At 45.7% G+C, this 18,296-nt stretch overlaps 1 protein-coding gene across 5 annotated transcripts in view; it reads right to left on the reverse strand.

Annotated features, from left to right (window-relative positions):
* The window catches only part of LOC135913585 (uncharacterized), a 38,265-nt gene that overhangs the window by 1,384 nt on the left and 18,585 nt on the right, over positions 1-18,296 (reverse strand). For all 5 annotated transcript variants that reach the window (XM_070538181.1, XM_065446098.2, XM_070538182.1 and 2 more), the window contains 4 exons: positions 14,331-14,517; positions 13,406-13,495; positions 12,286-12,344; positions 5,783-5,905 (listed from right to left, as the gene is read on the reverse strand). In XM_070538181.1, coding sequence (XP_070394282.1) covers positions 5,783-5,905; positions 12,286-12,344; positions 13,406-13,495; positions 14,331-14,517 — 459 coding nt within the window. The remainder of the gene's footprint in view (positions 1-5,782; positions 5,906-12,285; positions 12,345-13,405; positions 13,496-14,330; positions 14,518-18,296) is intronic.

Raw genomic sequence — 18,296 nt, forward strand, 5'->3', positions numbered from 1 at the left:
CCTGGCATTGCACTATCTCCGGTATCGAGTGTCGATAGTGAGTGTCGTCTTTTTCTGTTTGTCTTCACTGTGTCCGTGTCAGTGCGCTGCTTCACCAGCAAGGTATGATGATCACTCACCAACTAGCCCAACTTTCCACTTTACCAAACAAGGAAAGTCGCCTTTCGACCTGACGTCATATCGGCCTATTGTACTGGCAAGTTGCATAGGGAAAGTAATGGAAAAGATTATTCTTACACGCCTGTAATGGTATCTTGGACACCACAATATGTATCCTGACTCCATGATAGGTTTTCGGTGAAGCAGGTCATCAAGCGACAATGTTATTGGCCTCGCAACATTTATACAACAACAAAAATGCCTCAAACGCATATCAGTGGCGCTCTTTCTTGATGTGACAGGGGGGTGCGATAATCTCACACATGAAGCGATCCTCGAGTCATTGGAGGCTGTTGGAATCGGTGGCCTAATGTTTCAGTGGATCCGCGACTATTTCACCAGAAGGTCCTTCTTTGCGCTGACCGAAGTTGGCTCGACTGCCAACTATTTTACACACGGTGGCGTCCCATGAGGCGGGGTATTGAGGCCTATTCTCTTTAACCTAGCTATGGTTAGCCTTGCTGAAATATTACCCAAGACAATTCACCTATCAATGTACACTAACGATATTTGTCTTTCGTCTTTTGCGGTGACTAATCTTTAAGTGCACGCAAGAATTCATCGGGCAGCCACCCTAACCTTTTCGTATCTCCGCAAACAAGGCCTCAATACGTTCATCGAAAAATGAAATGCGCGCTGATCGCATTTACGCGCAAACCCATGGCACTGTACCCTGTTTCTCTCAATGGCCAGGTTATCAAATACCAGAAGTCTCACCGCTCCTTAAGTGTGATTAGTGACAAGGACCTTTCATGGAGCCCCCACGGCCTCTACCTGAAGCGGAGACTAATTTCGGTTGCACATATTCAGTCAACTAATTCAGTCATATCTTAGTCACCGGCAATAGTTTGTAAAAATTGAATCATATCAATCTGACATAAAATCTATTATTAGAGGTGTTCCCCAAGGAAGCATGCTGGGTCGACTGCTCTTTAATATTTACATCAATGACCTTACAAATATCTGTACAAAATCAAAATATATCTTATATGCGGATGACGCCAGTATTTTTATAACAGCTCCCGATTGTAATCAACTGGTAAGTGCAGCGAACTCCCTCCTTCTAAACCTGAAAAAATGATCTATAGCAAACCAGCTGAAAATCAATGTTAATAAAACAAAAGCTGTTATATTTAGGCCGAAATCGAAACAGTTCAACGCTCCCGAAAACTTGACGTATGGGGGCGAACCACTACAAATAACTGATCACATTAAAATCCTTGGCGTAACTTTTTCCGATAATATGCTTTGGGATAACCACATTGACACTGTTTTGACAAAGTTAACTCGTGTAGTTGGCGTCTTATCTCGCCTGAGAACCTACCTGCCACTCAAGGTCAAACTTCTCTATAATTCGCTTTTTTACTCTAATCTAAATTACTGTTTACTGGTTTGGGGCACAACTACTCAAACTAACTTACAGAAACTTTTTGTCCTCCAGAAACAAATGGTCAGACTGCTTTATGACTTACCATATAACAGCCATACACACAGTTCTTTTTTTGTCAAAAAACAAACATTATACCAGTAAAAAATCTTTGTGACTATAAGCTAACACTAGCCTTCAAACGAGAAGTATTTAAAAATAGAACGTTTCTACGCGACTTATCATCCATAAAAGAGAACATTTCCATTCACATTATCCGGCACAAAGAAAAATGGAATGTTATAACCCCTCGGGCTAACTACTCTACAGAAAAATTGTCCTTCACCCTGTCCACTCTCCTGAATAATTACAACGAAACTACCACTGATATTTAAATATAACTAATGCTGCAATACGGCAACACTATGTATAAGGTATCTAGTCTTTCTCATTAGATAATTTTTGTGTTCATTCCCAGTGTCCATTTCGGTGCTTATGCATGTTTTCGATGTTCTTTCCTGTAACCCTTTTACTACCGCCTTGTAGAGGGGGCTGCGGGGCCCTGTCAAGCTGCCATTTGTTCTTGCAGCTTTTACCTGCAGCCTCCTCCATCTTTCTTGATGGGAAATAAACATTTATATTATTATTATTATTATTAAGTTCCTGTGCGGCAAAACCTGGCGCACGTCGGTACGGCCCGTGCTGCAGCTGTACAGAGCACTGTTTCTTGGCTTCTTACGGTACAGCTTGTGTGCACAGCGAGCACATGTGAAACAAACATTCGTACCCTCAAAAGTTTGCAAGGCCAGGCTCTACACGGACATGCCTTGAACTACCCCGATGCGCCTCTACTCGCGCAACAATCATGATTGCTAGAGACTACTTGGTTGCAACATATATGACAATTGACAACCTTAGAGTGCACATTCGAGCTCTGTGTCGCGTACCCAGTCACTACATTGCTGATTTGCCAGCACTAAGAGGTCTTTGTGCTGGCAAACTTGTGCTGGCAAACTGTGGAAAAAGCCACATTTTCCAAACTTGTTGCGAAACATCAAAGCTGCCTTCCGTCGGGTTTTACACCAGCAGCAAGACCACTGTTACCACTGCGGTTCCTACGACTCCACAAGTACGTCTCACGATTCCGGGAATTACGAAGACCCGTCATTCAACAGTGGCTCTACGTCAGTTCACACTGTCATTACTGAACGAGGCATATGAACAAAAAAACGCACATTTACACCGATGTTATTAACCCAGCCTTACAAGTCCCAATTGTGCGTTCAATGTGCGTTCAACTTGTCCCCTTTTACGACCTCTGCGGCTACAGAACTTGCTGCTCTACGCGCCGCTGTTAATTAGATCGCACTACTCAAAACTCGAAAGTGGGTCATTTTTTGAGATCCTAGGCAGCAGTCAGCCTTACGACGCAAGTCCCATCAACAAGTAGTGCTTGAGACCAGAGAGGTTCTCCATCAAGCCCTCATAAGCGGACATGGCATCATCTTCCAATGGCTTCCGGGGCACTGTGGCATCGTCGGAAATGATCTTGCTGATGATGCCGCCCCGTCAGCCCATAAAGAAACCCTGACACTTCCTATACCCTTATCAAGGACAAATGCTGCGAAGTATCTTCGTTTACTTGCTCAAACCAAGACTGAAACTTTGTGGAACATCCCGATTTTCTTTGACTGCCGTCTCCACCGGCTGAATCCTACACTGAAGCTGCAGATTCCATCGAACTTCTCCCACCATGATGCAACTTTACTGTGCCGTTTCTGGTTAGGGGTGGCTTTTACGAAAGCCTACTCATTCCTTATTGGAATGTCCGACACACCGATCTGTGACTCGTACAACTGTGAAAAGACGATCGAGCACGTGTTGTGTTCTTGTAACCTTTATGATAACCGACGTGACGTTCTTAGGAGGGTGTTAAACCGATTAGATAACAGACCATTTTCAGAGACTGAGATTCTCGGACCATGGCCCCACGCGTCGCAGGCTTACAAAGCGACGCGGGCACTGCTGCGTTTCATGAAACCGACTGTACTCAATGACCGGTTATAGGCGGGAAATTATGTACATCCGCACGTATTCACAGCGATAGTACCTTCTTCCCTTCCTCTCCGTTCTTTTCCTCCCTAAAACCCCTTGCCGTGTGTAGGGTAGCAAACCGGATGTGCGTCTGGTTGACCTCCCTACCTTTCTTTCCTTCCTTCCTTCCTTCTTCCTCCTCCTCCTACAGTCACCTTGAATCCAATTACTTTTCTTCTCTTGTTGGCATGCTTTGAGGAAAGGCTACTCATGTGACACGCTGTTATTTGAATTCACGACCGACCTACAGTTTAACATGAACGCTAGCGAACAAACTGACTGCCACTTTCTTGCTTTCGCTTGAGGCCGACCCACATGGAGCGAACTTACTAGATGAACATTCGGCGGCGAGAGCCGGCGCGGGAACACGGCGGCGTGCCTCACGTCCCGTGCCCCTCAAGGCAGCGTCCTCCATCCATTACTCTTTTTAATATACATTACTGACTTACCCGCTAACATATCATCATCAATCTGGTTGTTCGTTGATGACGGCATTATATACCGCACTAATAAATATTTCGATGACCATTCTACTCTCCAAAATTACCTTGCCCTAACCTATAATTGATGAAAAACTTGGCAGATGTCCCTTTACGTCTCTGAACGTAAGTTAATTTCTTCTAGCCGTAAATGCACTAGCTGAGGGCTTCGCCATTCCATTATAATACAATAATTTCTAATATCCAATCGTACAAACTTCTTGGCGTCCACCTTACAGCTGATTTTTCCTGGGCTACGCATGTAGCAACCATCCCTTCTAAGGCTTTTAAGTCTCTCGGTTATCTGCGTAGAAACTTGCGCAGCACATGTTCTATTCTACGGAAATTAACATGTCTAACCTATGTTCGTCCACAACTAGAATTCGTTTCATTCACATGGTCACCATATCAGGAGTGCCTTATCAGCAAGTGGGAAGCTGTTGAGAATAGAGCAGCCAGATTCATCTCGCTAATTACGACCATCTTTCAATCCCACCCGAATAAAAAGAAAGAAAAAGAAAGAAAATTTAAGTCATTGCAAGCTCGTCGCGTGGTCGCTCTTCTATGCCTCCTTCATGGATATATTTATATCAATAAATATCATTGTTCGCCGATTCATGTGGCTGTGAGCACGTCACAACGCCTTCACAAGGCACTCAGCTTCATGCGCACACATGGCCAAACACCGTCATTTAACTCATCATGACTGCCTCGTGCTATTGCACGTGGAAACAATCTTCTGGACCATATGGCATTCATGTCAAGCAGCGAGAACTTTTGTGACAACCTGAATACGTTATTTCATAATATTGTATTATGTTGTTCCACTGTACTATGCACAACCTTTGTTTTGTTACCTCTTTATTTGCTGCTAACGCTTGTCTATTCTGTAGAAACTGTTACTGCCCTTTTCAATGCCTCCAATGTGCCTGTAAGGTATTTGAATAAATAAATAATATCATTGGCATATTATAAATTCTTATTAAATGCGCTTGCTTGATATCAATGGCAGTGAACTGTGAAATTAAGACAGCGTTCTATACAGTCACTCGCACTGCACGCATACTCGCTGAAAAATTATCCTCTCGAAGTATACCGCTCCTTTTGGCTTCCTGCAACTTTCTTTGTCAAATCTGCACAATAATTATTATTATAGCAAGAAAGGCCTATATTACTGATTTGGGTATCTTTAACAGTAACTTGTAATTTCATGAGCTGGGATTGTTAGTTGAAGGCATGCTTGATTAATAGAATAGAAATGTTAGTCACGTGATTTAATTGATTTGCTTGGCGCAAGTGATGTGTCAGTCGGTGTCACTCGATGGAATACTTGTAGAGAAGTAGTGCACCCAATATTCATGATTCACGTGTTCCAAGCTTCTTCTGCTGAAATGTCGCATTGTACGTCATTGTTATTTCTCTGTGTTTCTTTGTTTTTTTCTTCACATACGCCCACATTTCTTCTCACTTATCCCATCATGAATTAGAAGGACTATTTGTTTATTAGCAGCCTTTCTAGGAAGCCTCACGACTATCACAATACAACAATTAAAATAGCACGTTAATCACCCGTTCGTCAGCGGTGCAGTAAGTTCCTCTTCGAACTTCTGATGAAAAGGAAGCGAGGACTGACACCATAAAGCGTGTTTGCCTTAAGAGTTCACTCCCAAGTTGCATCACGTACCTGGCGCTCTTTTCTCCCGCCGTCGTCGGCCGGCTTCTCCCGATTCCAGCACACCGTGAAGAAACGCCGGTTTGGCTCGTTCGCCAGCCGCATCGGTCTTCCCAGAAGTCCCTGCTGCTCTTCCTACAATACATACGGTCACTTCTACTTCAATCCTTCCTAACTACTAGTATGTCTCTGTATGACACGTGTTAACATTCGATGCATAGTAACCCGCTAAAAATGTATTAAGAGGAAGCTTTCGCTCAGGCCCAACTCCGACGCGGCCTATTCAAATACATGTAAAATGCAAAAACGTTTTTCTGAGATAATCCCTGGATCGACTTTAATGAAATTTGCTGCGTTTGAGAGAGAAAGTTAAATTATAGTGACTCTTGGAAGCGGAATTTCGATTTAGCGTCTGAAGTTTTAAAAAGGATTTTCGAAAATTCGAAAGTTTGAAAAAAGTAGAAGCAGAAAATTTACAGATTAAAAGCTCTGCATCAAGAACAGATATCGCGATTCTGTAAATGGCATCCATTAGATCATTCAAAGCGGACAAATTCGATAAGTCAATTTATAGCTTATCTGAATTCGTTACGTTGTGTACAAGGGGTCTGCAAAAGCTTTATTTTCATATTACCAAATTTTTCGAGATTAATGTGTAACATATCAATTTTGTTCGCTTTAGATATACTATAAGATGCAGTTCCCAGAATGGTGATATCATTTTTCATTGCTGAGTTACACAGCTGTAAACTTGATAGCTTCGTTTTCTGAAAATATGCGTTTTTTGCCAAGTTTTAATAAAATATTTACGACCTAAATGGAAAATTCGAAACCAACAGTCACTAGATTTTAAGTATTTTGTTTTAATGCAACAAACCTCGTCAAATTTGGTGCAGTGCTTGCCGAGAAAAACGAATTCTCCTTTTACATGTATTTGGATAGGAGCACCCGAGCCAAAGCTTCCTCTTATGTTCCGGGGTTTTGGGTGCCAAAATCAAAATCTGATTATGAGACACGCAGTAGTTGTGATTCCGGATTTATTTTGACCACCTAGGGTTCTTCAACGTGCACCTAAGTCTAACCACACGACCGTTTCTGCATTCTTCCCCCACGACCAGCATAGAAACCACGACGCCGAGCTCAGCAGCGCAACGCCATAGCCTCTGAAACTACGACGGCGGGCCTGACTCGGGGACTGAGTGATAAGCTTCGTCCAAGCACCGTACAGAACCCAACATCTTGAAGGGGCAGCGCGAAAACACGATGACAGAAGGCAGGAACACACAGGACAGCGCTACTGACAACTAACTTTATTCGAAGGCATACACACACTTATGTACACAACCCATAGCCACGTGCTCTCCCATCTGTGACGTCATTATCAGTGCGCAGGCAAAAAAAGAAACTCCAATATATAAAAACACCACAATACTTTCTGCGCATAAAAATCAGACTACGAGGGAGATTATTGAGGCATTCCATATCAGAAAAAAAGGGTCGCGTTGTGTAAGCATGCCATCGTTAAATTTGCATGACAGTGAATTTGAATATTTAAGCCGCCTCATAGCGTAGCATTAGATTAAATGACTTTGCGTGTGTTTTTTTTTTGCCTGCGCACTGATAATGATGTCATAGATAGGAGAGCACGTGGCTATGGGTTGTGTACATAAGTGTGTGTATGCCTTCGAATAAAGTTAGTTGTGAGTAGCGTTGTCCTGTGTGTTCCTGCCTTCTGTCATCGTCTTTTCGCGCTGCCGCTTCAAGATGTTCAACCAGTACCAACTCGCCCAAATGTCGATCCTTCTACAGTACAGAACCCAGGTTCCTGCAGTAAGCGGCAACCATTGCGTCAGCGCACAGCGCCGCATGCCCAGGCATTGTCCATGGCATGTGAACCAGACAACAGGGCAGGAGAATAAGGCAATGCCCACGGTGTCTCTCCGTCTTTTTAAACGTTTTTCAGTTATTAGGAAAACACTGCGAAAATTAAACATTAAAGCGCTTCTAACTCCTACCACACCACTGCTTTCGTGTTTACCCCGTCAAGACGCGTAAACAAGATACTGAATGTGCAATCATTGAATCATTCATAGTGCAAGCGGACGTTCCTTTCCGTCCCCCGTCAGCCATGAGCTCGCCAATTGCGACATTTGCTTGTATTTTGCTCTTACAGTGCGTAAATATATGTGACAGCGATTTTCCCCCATGTTATGTGATCAAGACTGAAATAAATTGTATTTATTATAGTATGATCAAAGCTTCAAACGAATATTGATGCGAAAACATCAACTGGTCCATTGAGCGAAAAAGCTGGCGTCTGTAGTAGCAAAATGGCACCTAAATTCCCATTGGCTGCGACGCGACGTCACATGCGCGCCTCGACAGAGCAGAGTGGGCTAAAGGGTACGCCTGCTGCCGCTCTGGCGCGCCAGGTGTTGCGTGAGGAGAGAGGGCGTCGCAGCTATGCCACGTCACCCTCGCTCTCGGAGGAGTGTGTTATCCGCGCGTTCCTTGTCAGCGCAAGCGTTCTGTTTAGTCTTGGTAATCGGTATAAAGTACTTAATGCATGAAAACAGAATAAACTCGAAAGAAGAAACGTTGGTGGTAGCGAGTTTTAGAACTTACGATCCCACGCTCAGAAGCAGTGTCTTACCCAGCGGAATAAACCAGCGCCTCCTAGATATCAGGCCTGTGCACTCTGCTTTATGACATCATACCACTTGGTAACAACTTTATTTATTGTCCTGCAGAGCTTTCGCCGACGTGGCCTTAGGTCTCCCACGTGAGGACGAGAGGTGTTGCCTCGCCCCCGCCTCGCGGGCCTGCTGGACGGCCCAGAGTTGGTCGCCGAGGCTGGGGCTGCGCAACGCAGCGGCCCTCCGCGGCTGAAGGGTTCCGGAGTTGGCACCATGCGGATTTTTGTTACAGTCCCAGAGAATGCGAGTTAAAGTGGCTATATCAGTGTGGCAGAGCTTGCATATATTTGTCGGGTATGTACCGGGGTAGCGCCTGTGGTACTGTGCCGGGTTAGGGTACGTGAGCGTCTGCAGTTGTCTGAGGGCCGCTGCCTGCGCCTTGTCCAGCTTGTCGCTGGGCAGAGGGAAGGTTCGGAGGGTCAGCCAGAGGGCCTTCGTAATTTCGTCGCAGCTCGTCAAGCAGTCCTTGGCGATGCCCCATGGACGACGGTGGCGGCACGACGGTCGCCGGCGCGGTTCGTGAGCTCGCGCGCCTTGGCCTGTGCGTCTCGTTTCGGTTACGACGTGTCTCCGATACTCCTCCCATGTTCGCCGGGAACCACTGGATCCTGGTTTGAAGTTCTACCTCCCACTGGACTTAGCGATTGCTCGGGACTCGGGCCGCTCTCCGTGAGATCCATCCTTTGGCAAAGTTTCTGACCGCTTGTCTCGAGTCGCAGAGAACTATCGCGCACGTGAGGGCGACCCATGAGGGCGAGTGCCACGGCCGCTTCCTCAACTTCTGCGCGCTCGCACGCTACGCTTGCCGATATGCGCGCTTTGCCTCTCGAACCGACGACTGCAACCGTGAATCGCGAACGTTCTGCGTATTCCGCGGCGTCAACAAACCGTGTCCCCATTTCGTCTCCGTGGATGTGAAGAAGAGCTCTGGCCCTGGTCACTCTTCTTCCCGGGTTGTGTTCCGGGTGGACGTTGTGTGGAATCGAGTCGACTCTTAGCGTTTGTCTGATCGCGTCTGGAAAGGCGACTTTCTGGCCTTGTTGTGCGTGGTAACGGATCCCGAGGCTTTCAATGATCTGGCGCCCCGCTCTCGTGCCCGCTAATCTTTCCAGTTGTGAAGTGCGCTACGTCTCGGCGATTTCGCTAAGCGTGTTGTGAAGCCCGAGCTGGAGCAAGCGGTGCGTGCTGGTTTACTCGGGTAGACCCAGTACTGTCTTGTACACCCTGCGGATGAGGCCAACGTTGATTTTGACTTCTCCTTTGTACCAGTTGTGGAGTACCGCAACGTACGCAATATGGCACATGAAGAAAGAGTGTATGAGTCGTGTGAGACGCCTCCCTCATCCTGTTTCTACTGCTAGTGACCCTCTTGAGAATTAACATGGCGTTAGCCGCGTTGTGCTTTAGTTTAGTAATTGTCTCGCCGCTGACGCCGTTTGCCTCAATTATCATGCCGAGGTCCCTTATTCTCTGCACTATCGGGTGGTTGCCCCGTTTCTCGTGCGTAGTCTGATCTCTTCGTATTCTCGCCTGGTAGTCACAGCATTCCCACCCAACTGACCCCCTGACCACCCAACAACATCGACATCTGCTGAACTAGCTGCTCTTCGCGCTGCACTTTGTTTCGTCAATCGGGAGCCACCTCGACAATGGCCAATCTTCAGCGACTCAAAGGCAGCCCTACAATCTGTGCTATGAGCGCTGCGTCGCGGGCCATTCGAACAGCTCGTATTCGATATTAGATGCCTACTCCATACATCACAGGAGAAAAGACACCACGTGACGTTTCAGTGGCTGCCAAGTCACTGCGGCGTCATAGGAAACGAAGACGCCGATAATGCCGCTCGGGCAGCTCTTGAAGACGCACAAGAAGAGGCCATACCCCTTTCACGGTCCGACGCAACCAGCAGACTTCGAGTGCTTGCACAGGAGATCACGCTCTCTCTCTATGGTGCACACCAAATAGTCAGACCAACCGGAGCAACCGTCAATACCACCTGCCCTCTTTGGTGCATCTCTATATGCCAACTGGACTCCGCCGAAGAGAGGCGACTCTGCTTTATCGCTTATGGCTAGGGGTGGCTTTCACTAAATCTTACTCATTTTGCATTGGAATGGCCGACAACGCTCTCTACAATGCCTGTTTTTGCGAGGAGACGCTGGAACGCATTCTGTGCGACTTTCCTGAATATAATGTTCAGCGACAGCCCCTGGCATCCGTTCTAGCGTACCTTGACACTAGACCGTTGTCCCTCGACACGATTTTCACATGCCGTCGACAGAGGACATTGCATAATTCGTCCCATTGCGGGCCGTTGTGCGTTCGCAGTGTTCCGCGATGTTGCGGTTGATCTCCGCTGTTTTCTTTCTAAGTCTGCGATTGAGACTCGGTCCCTTCCCTCTGGCCAGGACCAAATTATTCGCCTCGATGAGATGCTCCAGGTGGCCGTCCATCTTGTGAGGTTCGCCCTCGGTTTCGACGGTCTTCGTTGTCGCTTTGGGGTCCGCGACTAGCGAGCGGGTCCAGGCTCCGATGTAAGTGATCGTATCTCCTGAAGACTGTTGTTGGTCTCGTTTCTTTCTAAAATCTTCCCATTCGGTCCATTTGAATTTTTGCTTACTGCCCTGCGCCTTCTTTGTCCGGCGTCGGGACGTGTATTTTTACGATCATGTAGTCGCTTCCCAGGTCGATTGGACCGAAATTTCCGTTGCCAAGCCCGGCGCGGCCTAAACGGTGCCGCCAAAATCGCCACGGCTTACTCGGGAGCCCCATTAGGTTATATGGAAGTCAGGCAAGGTAGGATGATGTCACGGATCGAAGTGCGCCGGCCTTGTGCTATCTAGGAGGAGTTGGCCAAGTATCTCAGCGCATTCGCTTTCTCGCGAGGAGTTCATAACTCGAAGCGTCGCTCAACGGCATCCAATTGGACATTGATGTTTTCGCATTCACTACTCATAAGAAGTGCTTAGGTGTCCTCATATATTTTCTTGGGGAATGTAAACTCCGTCAAACAGAAGATGCTCATCGCGCTGTGTGCTCAGCAGTTTTCTCAAACGCACCATTGGCTTCCCGTGCACACTTGAAACTTCCGCCACACGATGCGCTGTTCGCTGCACCATGCGGTAACCACACGGTCCAATAATACATAAATTGACACTTTGAATTTCGCGTTTCCTCGTTTGAAGGCAAAGCGAGCTTCATATATGAGAGAATAAATCCAAACCAGCTGGTACAGAATGATATTTGCAGTGGAGAGCGCTGAAGTATGGGAAGAGCGTATACACGTACAACGTCCGAAATGGGAAGTCGTTTTTGTGAAGCTTACTTCCCGTAAGCTTCACAAAAAGAATCAACTGAAGCACGAAAAAAATATTATATATCAATCGGCACGTGCCAGAACCAAGCATTCTAGAATAACGAACAAGCTGGCCGCATCTCAGAAGCCTATAGTTGTTAAAGTCAAGTGTAACTGGCGACTGACGAAACATCTAAGACGCGGCAGTTACATATGTGACGTCTACACAGCTGCCTATTAAACAGATGCAATAGCCTAAAATGGCATAAGCGGCATATCAGTCATTTCATCATTATTAACAATCCAAATTATTGCCTTATACAACCGGCTACTCGGAGCGTGACTACAAACAGTTCTGTGCATGTGCGAGCACCTTTCGTTTGTAATTCAATGGCCACATTTATCATCTTTCGGCGTCTCCTGTGGACATCCGAATAAAGCTCCAACATTTCACAAGGTTTGCTGTTGGCCCAGAGCTCTGGTACAATGCAAACATTAAGTGGCTTGGCCACAGAAAACATACCTTGCTGGCGGCGTGAATGACGTCGAGGCACTTGCAGCCTTGAGGTTCAGCCCGGTCGACTGCAAGTTAAAAACAAGACAGCGTTTAGCTATCGTGACACTGCACGTTTTATAAAGTGCAATAATTATCAATATTATTTTAAGCGCTTCGTAACAGCTTAATTAGACATCTGGAATGAGCTGCTTCCAGCATGAAGCATATACGCCGAAGTAACTGTGCAGCCCCAGACGTAGGAATTTCCTAATTTTCTCCACTGACATACAGAAGCAATTGAACACGCTAATCATAAATCATTCAACAAGTTTGAAAAGTATTGTGTGAATTGTTGTGCCTTCTGTTTAACGTTTTAGGAATGGCTCCTGTGGCCACGCATTTAGTCACACCCAATAGAGTATGGGTGAAAGCAATGCACTTTCTCCAATCTAGGGTGCGATCTTGTACGGGTTCCAAAATAGAACGGAGGCGTTCCGTTCCACCGAGCCGCACATGATTGGTCAATTTGAACGGTGACGAACGCCATGACGTCAATTGTGATGTGATATCTGCTGTCAATCATTCCGTGCCATCTGCTATCGGACGAACGCAATGGAATGGACCGCCTATCTGGACACGTAAAGAACGGACCATCTCCGTTCGATTTTGGAACGCGTACAAGATCGCACCCCTAATCTTGCAAAATAAACAAAATTTGAATGTATGAATGTGCAAAGTGATTACAAGCAGATAGCTTCCTATGTTTTATTGTAGCAGATGATGAACAACAACAAATTTTTTTCTGTCCTTCATTGTGTGTGTGGCTTTCATTTTCTTGCTTCCTTTCTATGTTTGATGATGTAGCAGTAAGAGTGCCAATAGATTTACGCAGCAGCTTAGCATGGCACGTACTTTGGGAGGCGGGTTATGCTGTATAATTCATGAAGAACCTAAGTCGTTTGACATTCGAGCCAATTATACAGAAACCAACACTAGTGCATCTGTAAGCGTACATGTGCACTGTACTACTGACAAGCGCTGGCCGATGCAGTCATCGATGCAACATCGGATAGATCGCACTTAGTAGCAACAAGAAGGCGCATTGCGTGGACAATCAAGGGAATGGCACACCACCGCGCACACTCACCTGGGGAACCCGCCGGTGATGCGGCACCTTGCTTAGGGCTGCCATAGAGGATGACACTCGAGCGACTGTGCCGCCGTTTTCTCTTGGCCACTGCGTGGCAATTGAGCGGTCGCGTGTAAGGCACGCATCACGAAAGCTGGTCTAAAAAGAACGCTATAAAAACCTAGGAGCTTACAATTTATCTTTTCAATAAGCTATCTATCAACCTTGCGGGTTTTTACACCTTAATTTTATTTTGAGAATGGCTGCCTTACAGTATTAAAATAAAGCAAGAAAGAAAATGCGAATGCAACCCTGCATCGTACAGGAAGTCCAGCATTGCTCTCCAATTACAACCATTTTGACTCCACTTGCTGACCATGTGGATTTCCACACAACTGAGTTACGGCACTTTAAGACAAATTAAATTTTAAATTAAAATAAATTATGGAGTTTTACTTGCCAAAACCACAATCTGATTATGAAGCACACCACAGTGGGAAACTCCGGAAATTGGGACCACTCGGTGGTTTTTTGACGTGCACCTAAGTCAATTCACATGGGTGTTCTCGCATTTCGCTTTAAGACAAAGCGTAAACAAGAATGCCAAGACAAACTTTGTCTCAGTGGAAGCCAGCAGTTCTCAAGAATACTAAGGCGAGCTGCCTAATTATGAAAGAGCACTTTTTTTTTTTTGCAGGGAATGCTGGTTGTATTTCCCATTTTAAATGGACTAGTAAATTTGTGTTAGGAATTCAACCAATGAATAATCAATGTCAATACAAATAACCTTTTTTCCTTTCCCCTGTAGTTTCAGATAAAAATTTACAAAACAGTAGTTGACCTAGTGCCACGAGAGCATGTTCAAAGAACCGAGCGATATTTTGACAAGCGCTTGATTTTTCTAACGCGACAAGCCTCGTTCGTGACACACTTTTTGCAGTACCAGGTAAGAAGACGAGGTTAGGGTCAAGAGTGCAGCGAGGTACGAATCCGAGCGAAGCCAGGAACTCGACTAGTCGCTCCGAAACAAGGCTCGCGTCGTGAGGCACGTCCGCTGTGACGAGACGGTTGGCATCCCTGAAGTATTGCAGCAGGTCGTGCACACTCTCCGTGTACTCCTGGTACCGCTTCTACAAGAAGAACAATCAACACATAACTCATAGTTACAAGAGCGCGAAGCAAACATACAATAAAGCCAGGGAAAGCACGGGGGAAATTAACAGCTATTTTTTAGTGAAATGCAGAAATTAAAGTGGCTCAAATGACAGCTTGCCGCGGGTGCGTGAGGATCGAACGCACATCTTCTGCATTACGCCTGCGGTGTTTTACTATTAAGTTATACCGCGGCGACCATCTTCCTGTAAACTTTCTTGGCTATTTGTATATGTGTGTGAGATTAGTCTTGAGAGCGTTAGCCAGCGTCACTCCCTGTTTGCTATATGTTTGCTTCATATGGTAGTAACTAACAAAACTCGAGTCACTCGGCTCCCTTTGTTCTTTCTGCGCACAGAAATCATAGTACGACGCATAGCGCCGACTACAGAGGGGATCCGGGGTCCGAGGACCCCTCCAAAATCTGCCGGAGAGGGGGGAGGGGAGGGCGCTGCCCCTCACCACCTAACGTGTCATTGCCAGAATTTTGTCACCCACATCATTTGAGGTTTGTTTTGACTTGCTTAGACGTTTTCACTTACAATTTTATTGTGGCTAATAGCTTACTGCATCATTGTTGTCACGAACGTGCACGGATTTTAATCCATACTTTGCTTTATTTCTGCAAATCCTGACAATGGGTGGACAAGCGCATTAAAAGCACTAGCGGCGGCTGTCTCGTCCATATTTTCTCACTTCAACGTTGTTTTAGATTTACACTGTAAACACCATGCACATACACAATACAATTATATGCACACACAGGACAAAGTTTATTATATTTCCCAAGGGAAGGAGATAACCAATTAACATTGATTTCTAAAGGTATGCATACCTTATGCCTAGAAAATGAATACGTTGCTGTATGTTCACCTCGCTTCAAAACGCTTTGCGTACTTTTTTTGACCCTGAAAAAAAAAACTTGTAGACTTAATGACCCCTTCGGCAGTCTTTTATCGACGACGTGTGAAATGCACGTGAATGATCTGTGTCTCAGTATCGCTTTTCTTTCAAGTAAGCAAAGCTAACGACTTATTAAAACAAAACACTTCTAACAATTTGCATAATTTATTAGGGATGGAAACATCCTCACTTGTATGCAGAGGTCATAAATATATACACGGTGTTCAAATTAACTATCATGCACCAAGATATTTAAAAAGAAGCAATGCATTACTCGAATAAAACCTAGTGCGAATTCTTTCCAGTGGAGTGGAGTAGTTGCCAGTAATTTTTAGTTACTGAGATTTAATTAGGTAATTGTAATTAATTATCTAACTCGAGGCGTACTATCATAATTATCAAAGTTTCAGTGAGCATTTGTAGGCACAGCCAAGCGACATATAACTGGGGTATATTCAGCAACGTACTAATTGAGTACTATTTTTTTCCGACTGATAAAGAAACCTTGCAAAATATGGTGAATACAACGTTACTTCGCTCCCACCCCCATCATAACGCAGCGCCCTCGAACAGGCTCCTTCTGAGTTAGCCAGTATGAAATGAAGGAAATAACAACAACAAAGGGACGCCCAAGCACTCCGTACAGATGGTTAACCAGCGCAGCTGAAACGTGCGGCCCCGGTGCTTATCGCTAGATTAATCCCGACGGTTCATTAAACGACGGCTTGGTAGGCTGCCGGATCCTGGATACGCCGTTGCTGCTTGCGCTCGACTGCACGAGCCTGCTCTTGTGCCCGGGCTGCAGAATCGGCACGGCGTAGACGAGCTCGTTCCCGCTTCTTTTCGCGGCGTTGCTGATCGAAAGTTGCCTGCTCCTCAGGAGTACATATGACGCGTGCCCTACACTTTCGGAGCCTAAGAGAAACTGCTGCGCCCGCGCTCGGCTGCGACGGAGAGCAACGACGTCACTACTGGCGCAGCCGATTCCGCGCCTCTCTCTCGCTTTTTTTTTCCCCTTCGTGCATTCGCATGGGGTTGCGCCGGATGGACGACGAATCGGCTAGCCATATACAAAACATCGTGATCGAGCTAGTGCCTTATCTGCCGCTCCTCGACCGAAGTAACACGTCGCGTTTGGTGTTAGTTGGAAATGAGCTGTGATAGCTGTTGTCTTAGCGTAGATAAAGTGCACGGATGGTCCTTTTTTTTTTGCCACAGAACCTATCGCCATAAAAGCGAATTGACAACGTCAGTGCAAATGTTTAAAGGTGCGTTCGTTTCGTTCCAGTCGCCATGTCTTACTCTAATGAGCAGAAGGTAAAAATGATCCTTGCCTTGGGAGCTGCGAATTACAAGAGGACGGCCGCAAATATATATCAGTCATGGAAGTATGGCGGTAGACCAAACACGTAGACTATCATCAAAAATGATAAAAACCTGAGACAAACCCGCAGCTTCAAGAAACAGCAGGGTAGGACTCCATCTTTGAATTCCAGCCTAGGCATGGATGTTCCAGAATTTATGGCTTCAAATCCTCATGCTAATGCGCTGGATGTGGCCACCCAGTTATCAATTTCCAAGTCATCAGTTTGGAGGATTTTAAACTACAGCCTTTCACCCGTACCACACTAACCAGCACAATGCTTGGAAGTTAGGGACCTGTAGAATCGTCTACATTTCTCGAATTGGGTCCTCACAAAAGCCGATGAGTCACCGGACTTTTCAGCAACATCTTGTGCACAGATGAAGCCAATTGTCAAAGAAACGCATAATTTGCGCAATGCATACTATTGGAGTGACTAGAATGCTCACTGGGTAAAGCGCAATCGGCACCAATACCAGTGGCCGTTTAATGTGGGGTGCGGAATTTACGCCGGTGCTATAATCAGTCCCATCTTCTGCGATCACACACTGACTGGACAGCGTTACGTGGACGAAATCCTTGAAGGAGTGGTGGATGAGTTTCTTAGCGACGCCCCTCTGTCACGTACTCCACTTCTGTGGTATCAGCAAGATGGAGCAGTCACGTAGTATTTTCATATTTCGCGAGGTTCGTTTGCGAGTCAGAAAAAAATTCGTCGCTGAAAACACACCAGTTAGATGCCATTTGTGGGTCCCCACATATGCCTCGTTGACACTTCGATAATTAGGGCAGTACTTCTTGAATTAGATAATTAATTCCCATTGTTGAATTAAATTTCAAGAACGAAAGAATTACTGGCGGATACTCCGCTGTACTGAAAACAATACGCACTAAGTTTTCTTCGAGTAACGCAACTACTCTTTTTTTTAAGTCTTGGTGCATGATAGTTGGGGCACCCTGTATGATTCACTCAGTAGCCGAAATGAGGCCAGGCAGGATTCACTTGAAGTCGGAATCAACAGCGGTCATGCGCAGGCGCGCTTATATTCGGACCCGTAGAAGAAGAAAAAAGAACATAGAGAGGCTGCAGTTTCGCCGGAAAGGCGAAGGAGCATTCTTCATAGCTAAGTATACGACAATTACAAGAAGGAAGATTCCACCACCGAGAGACGCCAGATTCTGGGTGGTGGTAGAGGACTCAGGCTGTGAAATTAAGCTGTCGCCTACTATGAGGTCTTGTAAATTCTCTTACAAGGCCGTCACTTCAGTGCACAATTCTTCGAGGTCACACGAAGCTTTTTCAAGTGCAAGAAATATATATATATATATATATATATATATATATATAACTCCTTCTGGGTTTCTGACAAAAGCGAATACATGGAAAAGGCGAATGCAGGTATGCTCGTACTAGCTACATGGACGAACAGAATGACAACACAATGTGCACTGTGTTGTCATCGTCTTTGTGTTCGTTTGTGTTGCGCCGAA

The sequence above is a fragment of the Dermacentor albipictus genome, chromosome 4 (genome assembly GCF_038994185.2).
Source record: "Dermacentor albipictus isolate Rhodes 1998 colony chromosome 4, USDA_Dalb.pri_finalv2, whole genome shotgun sequence".
NCBI lineage: Eukaryota > Metazoa > Arthropoda > Arachnida > Ixodida > Ixodidae > Dermacentor > Dermacentor albipictus.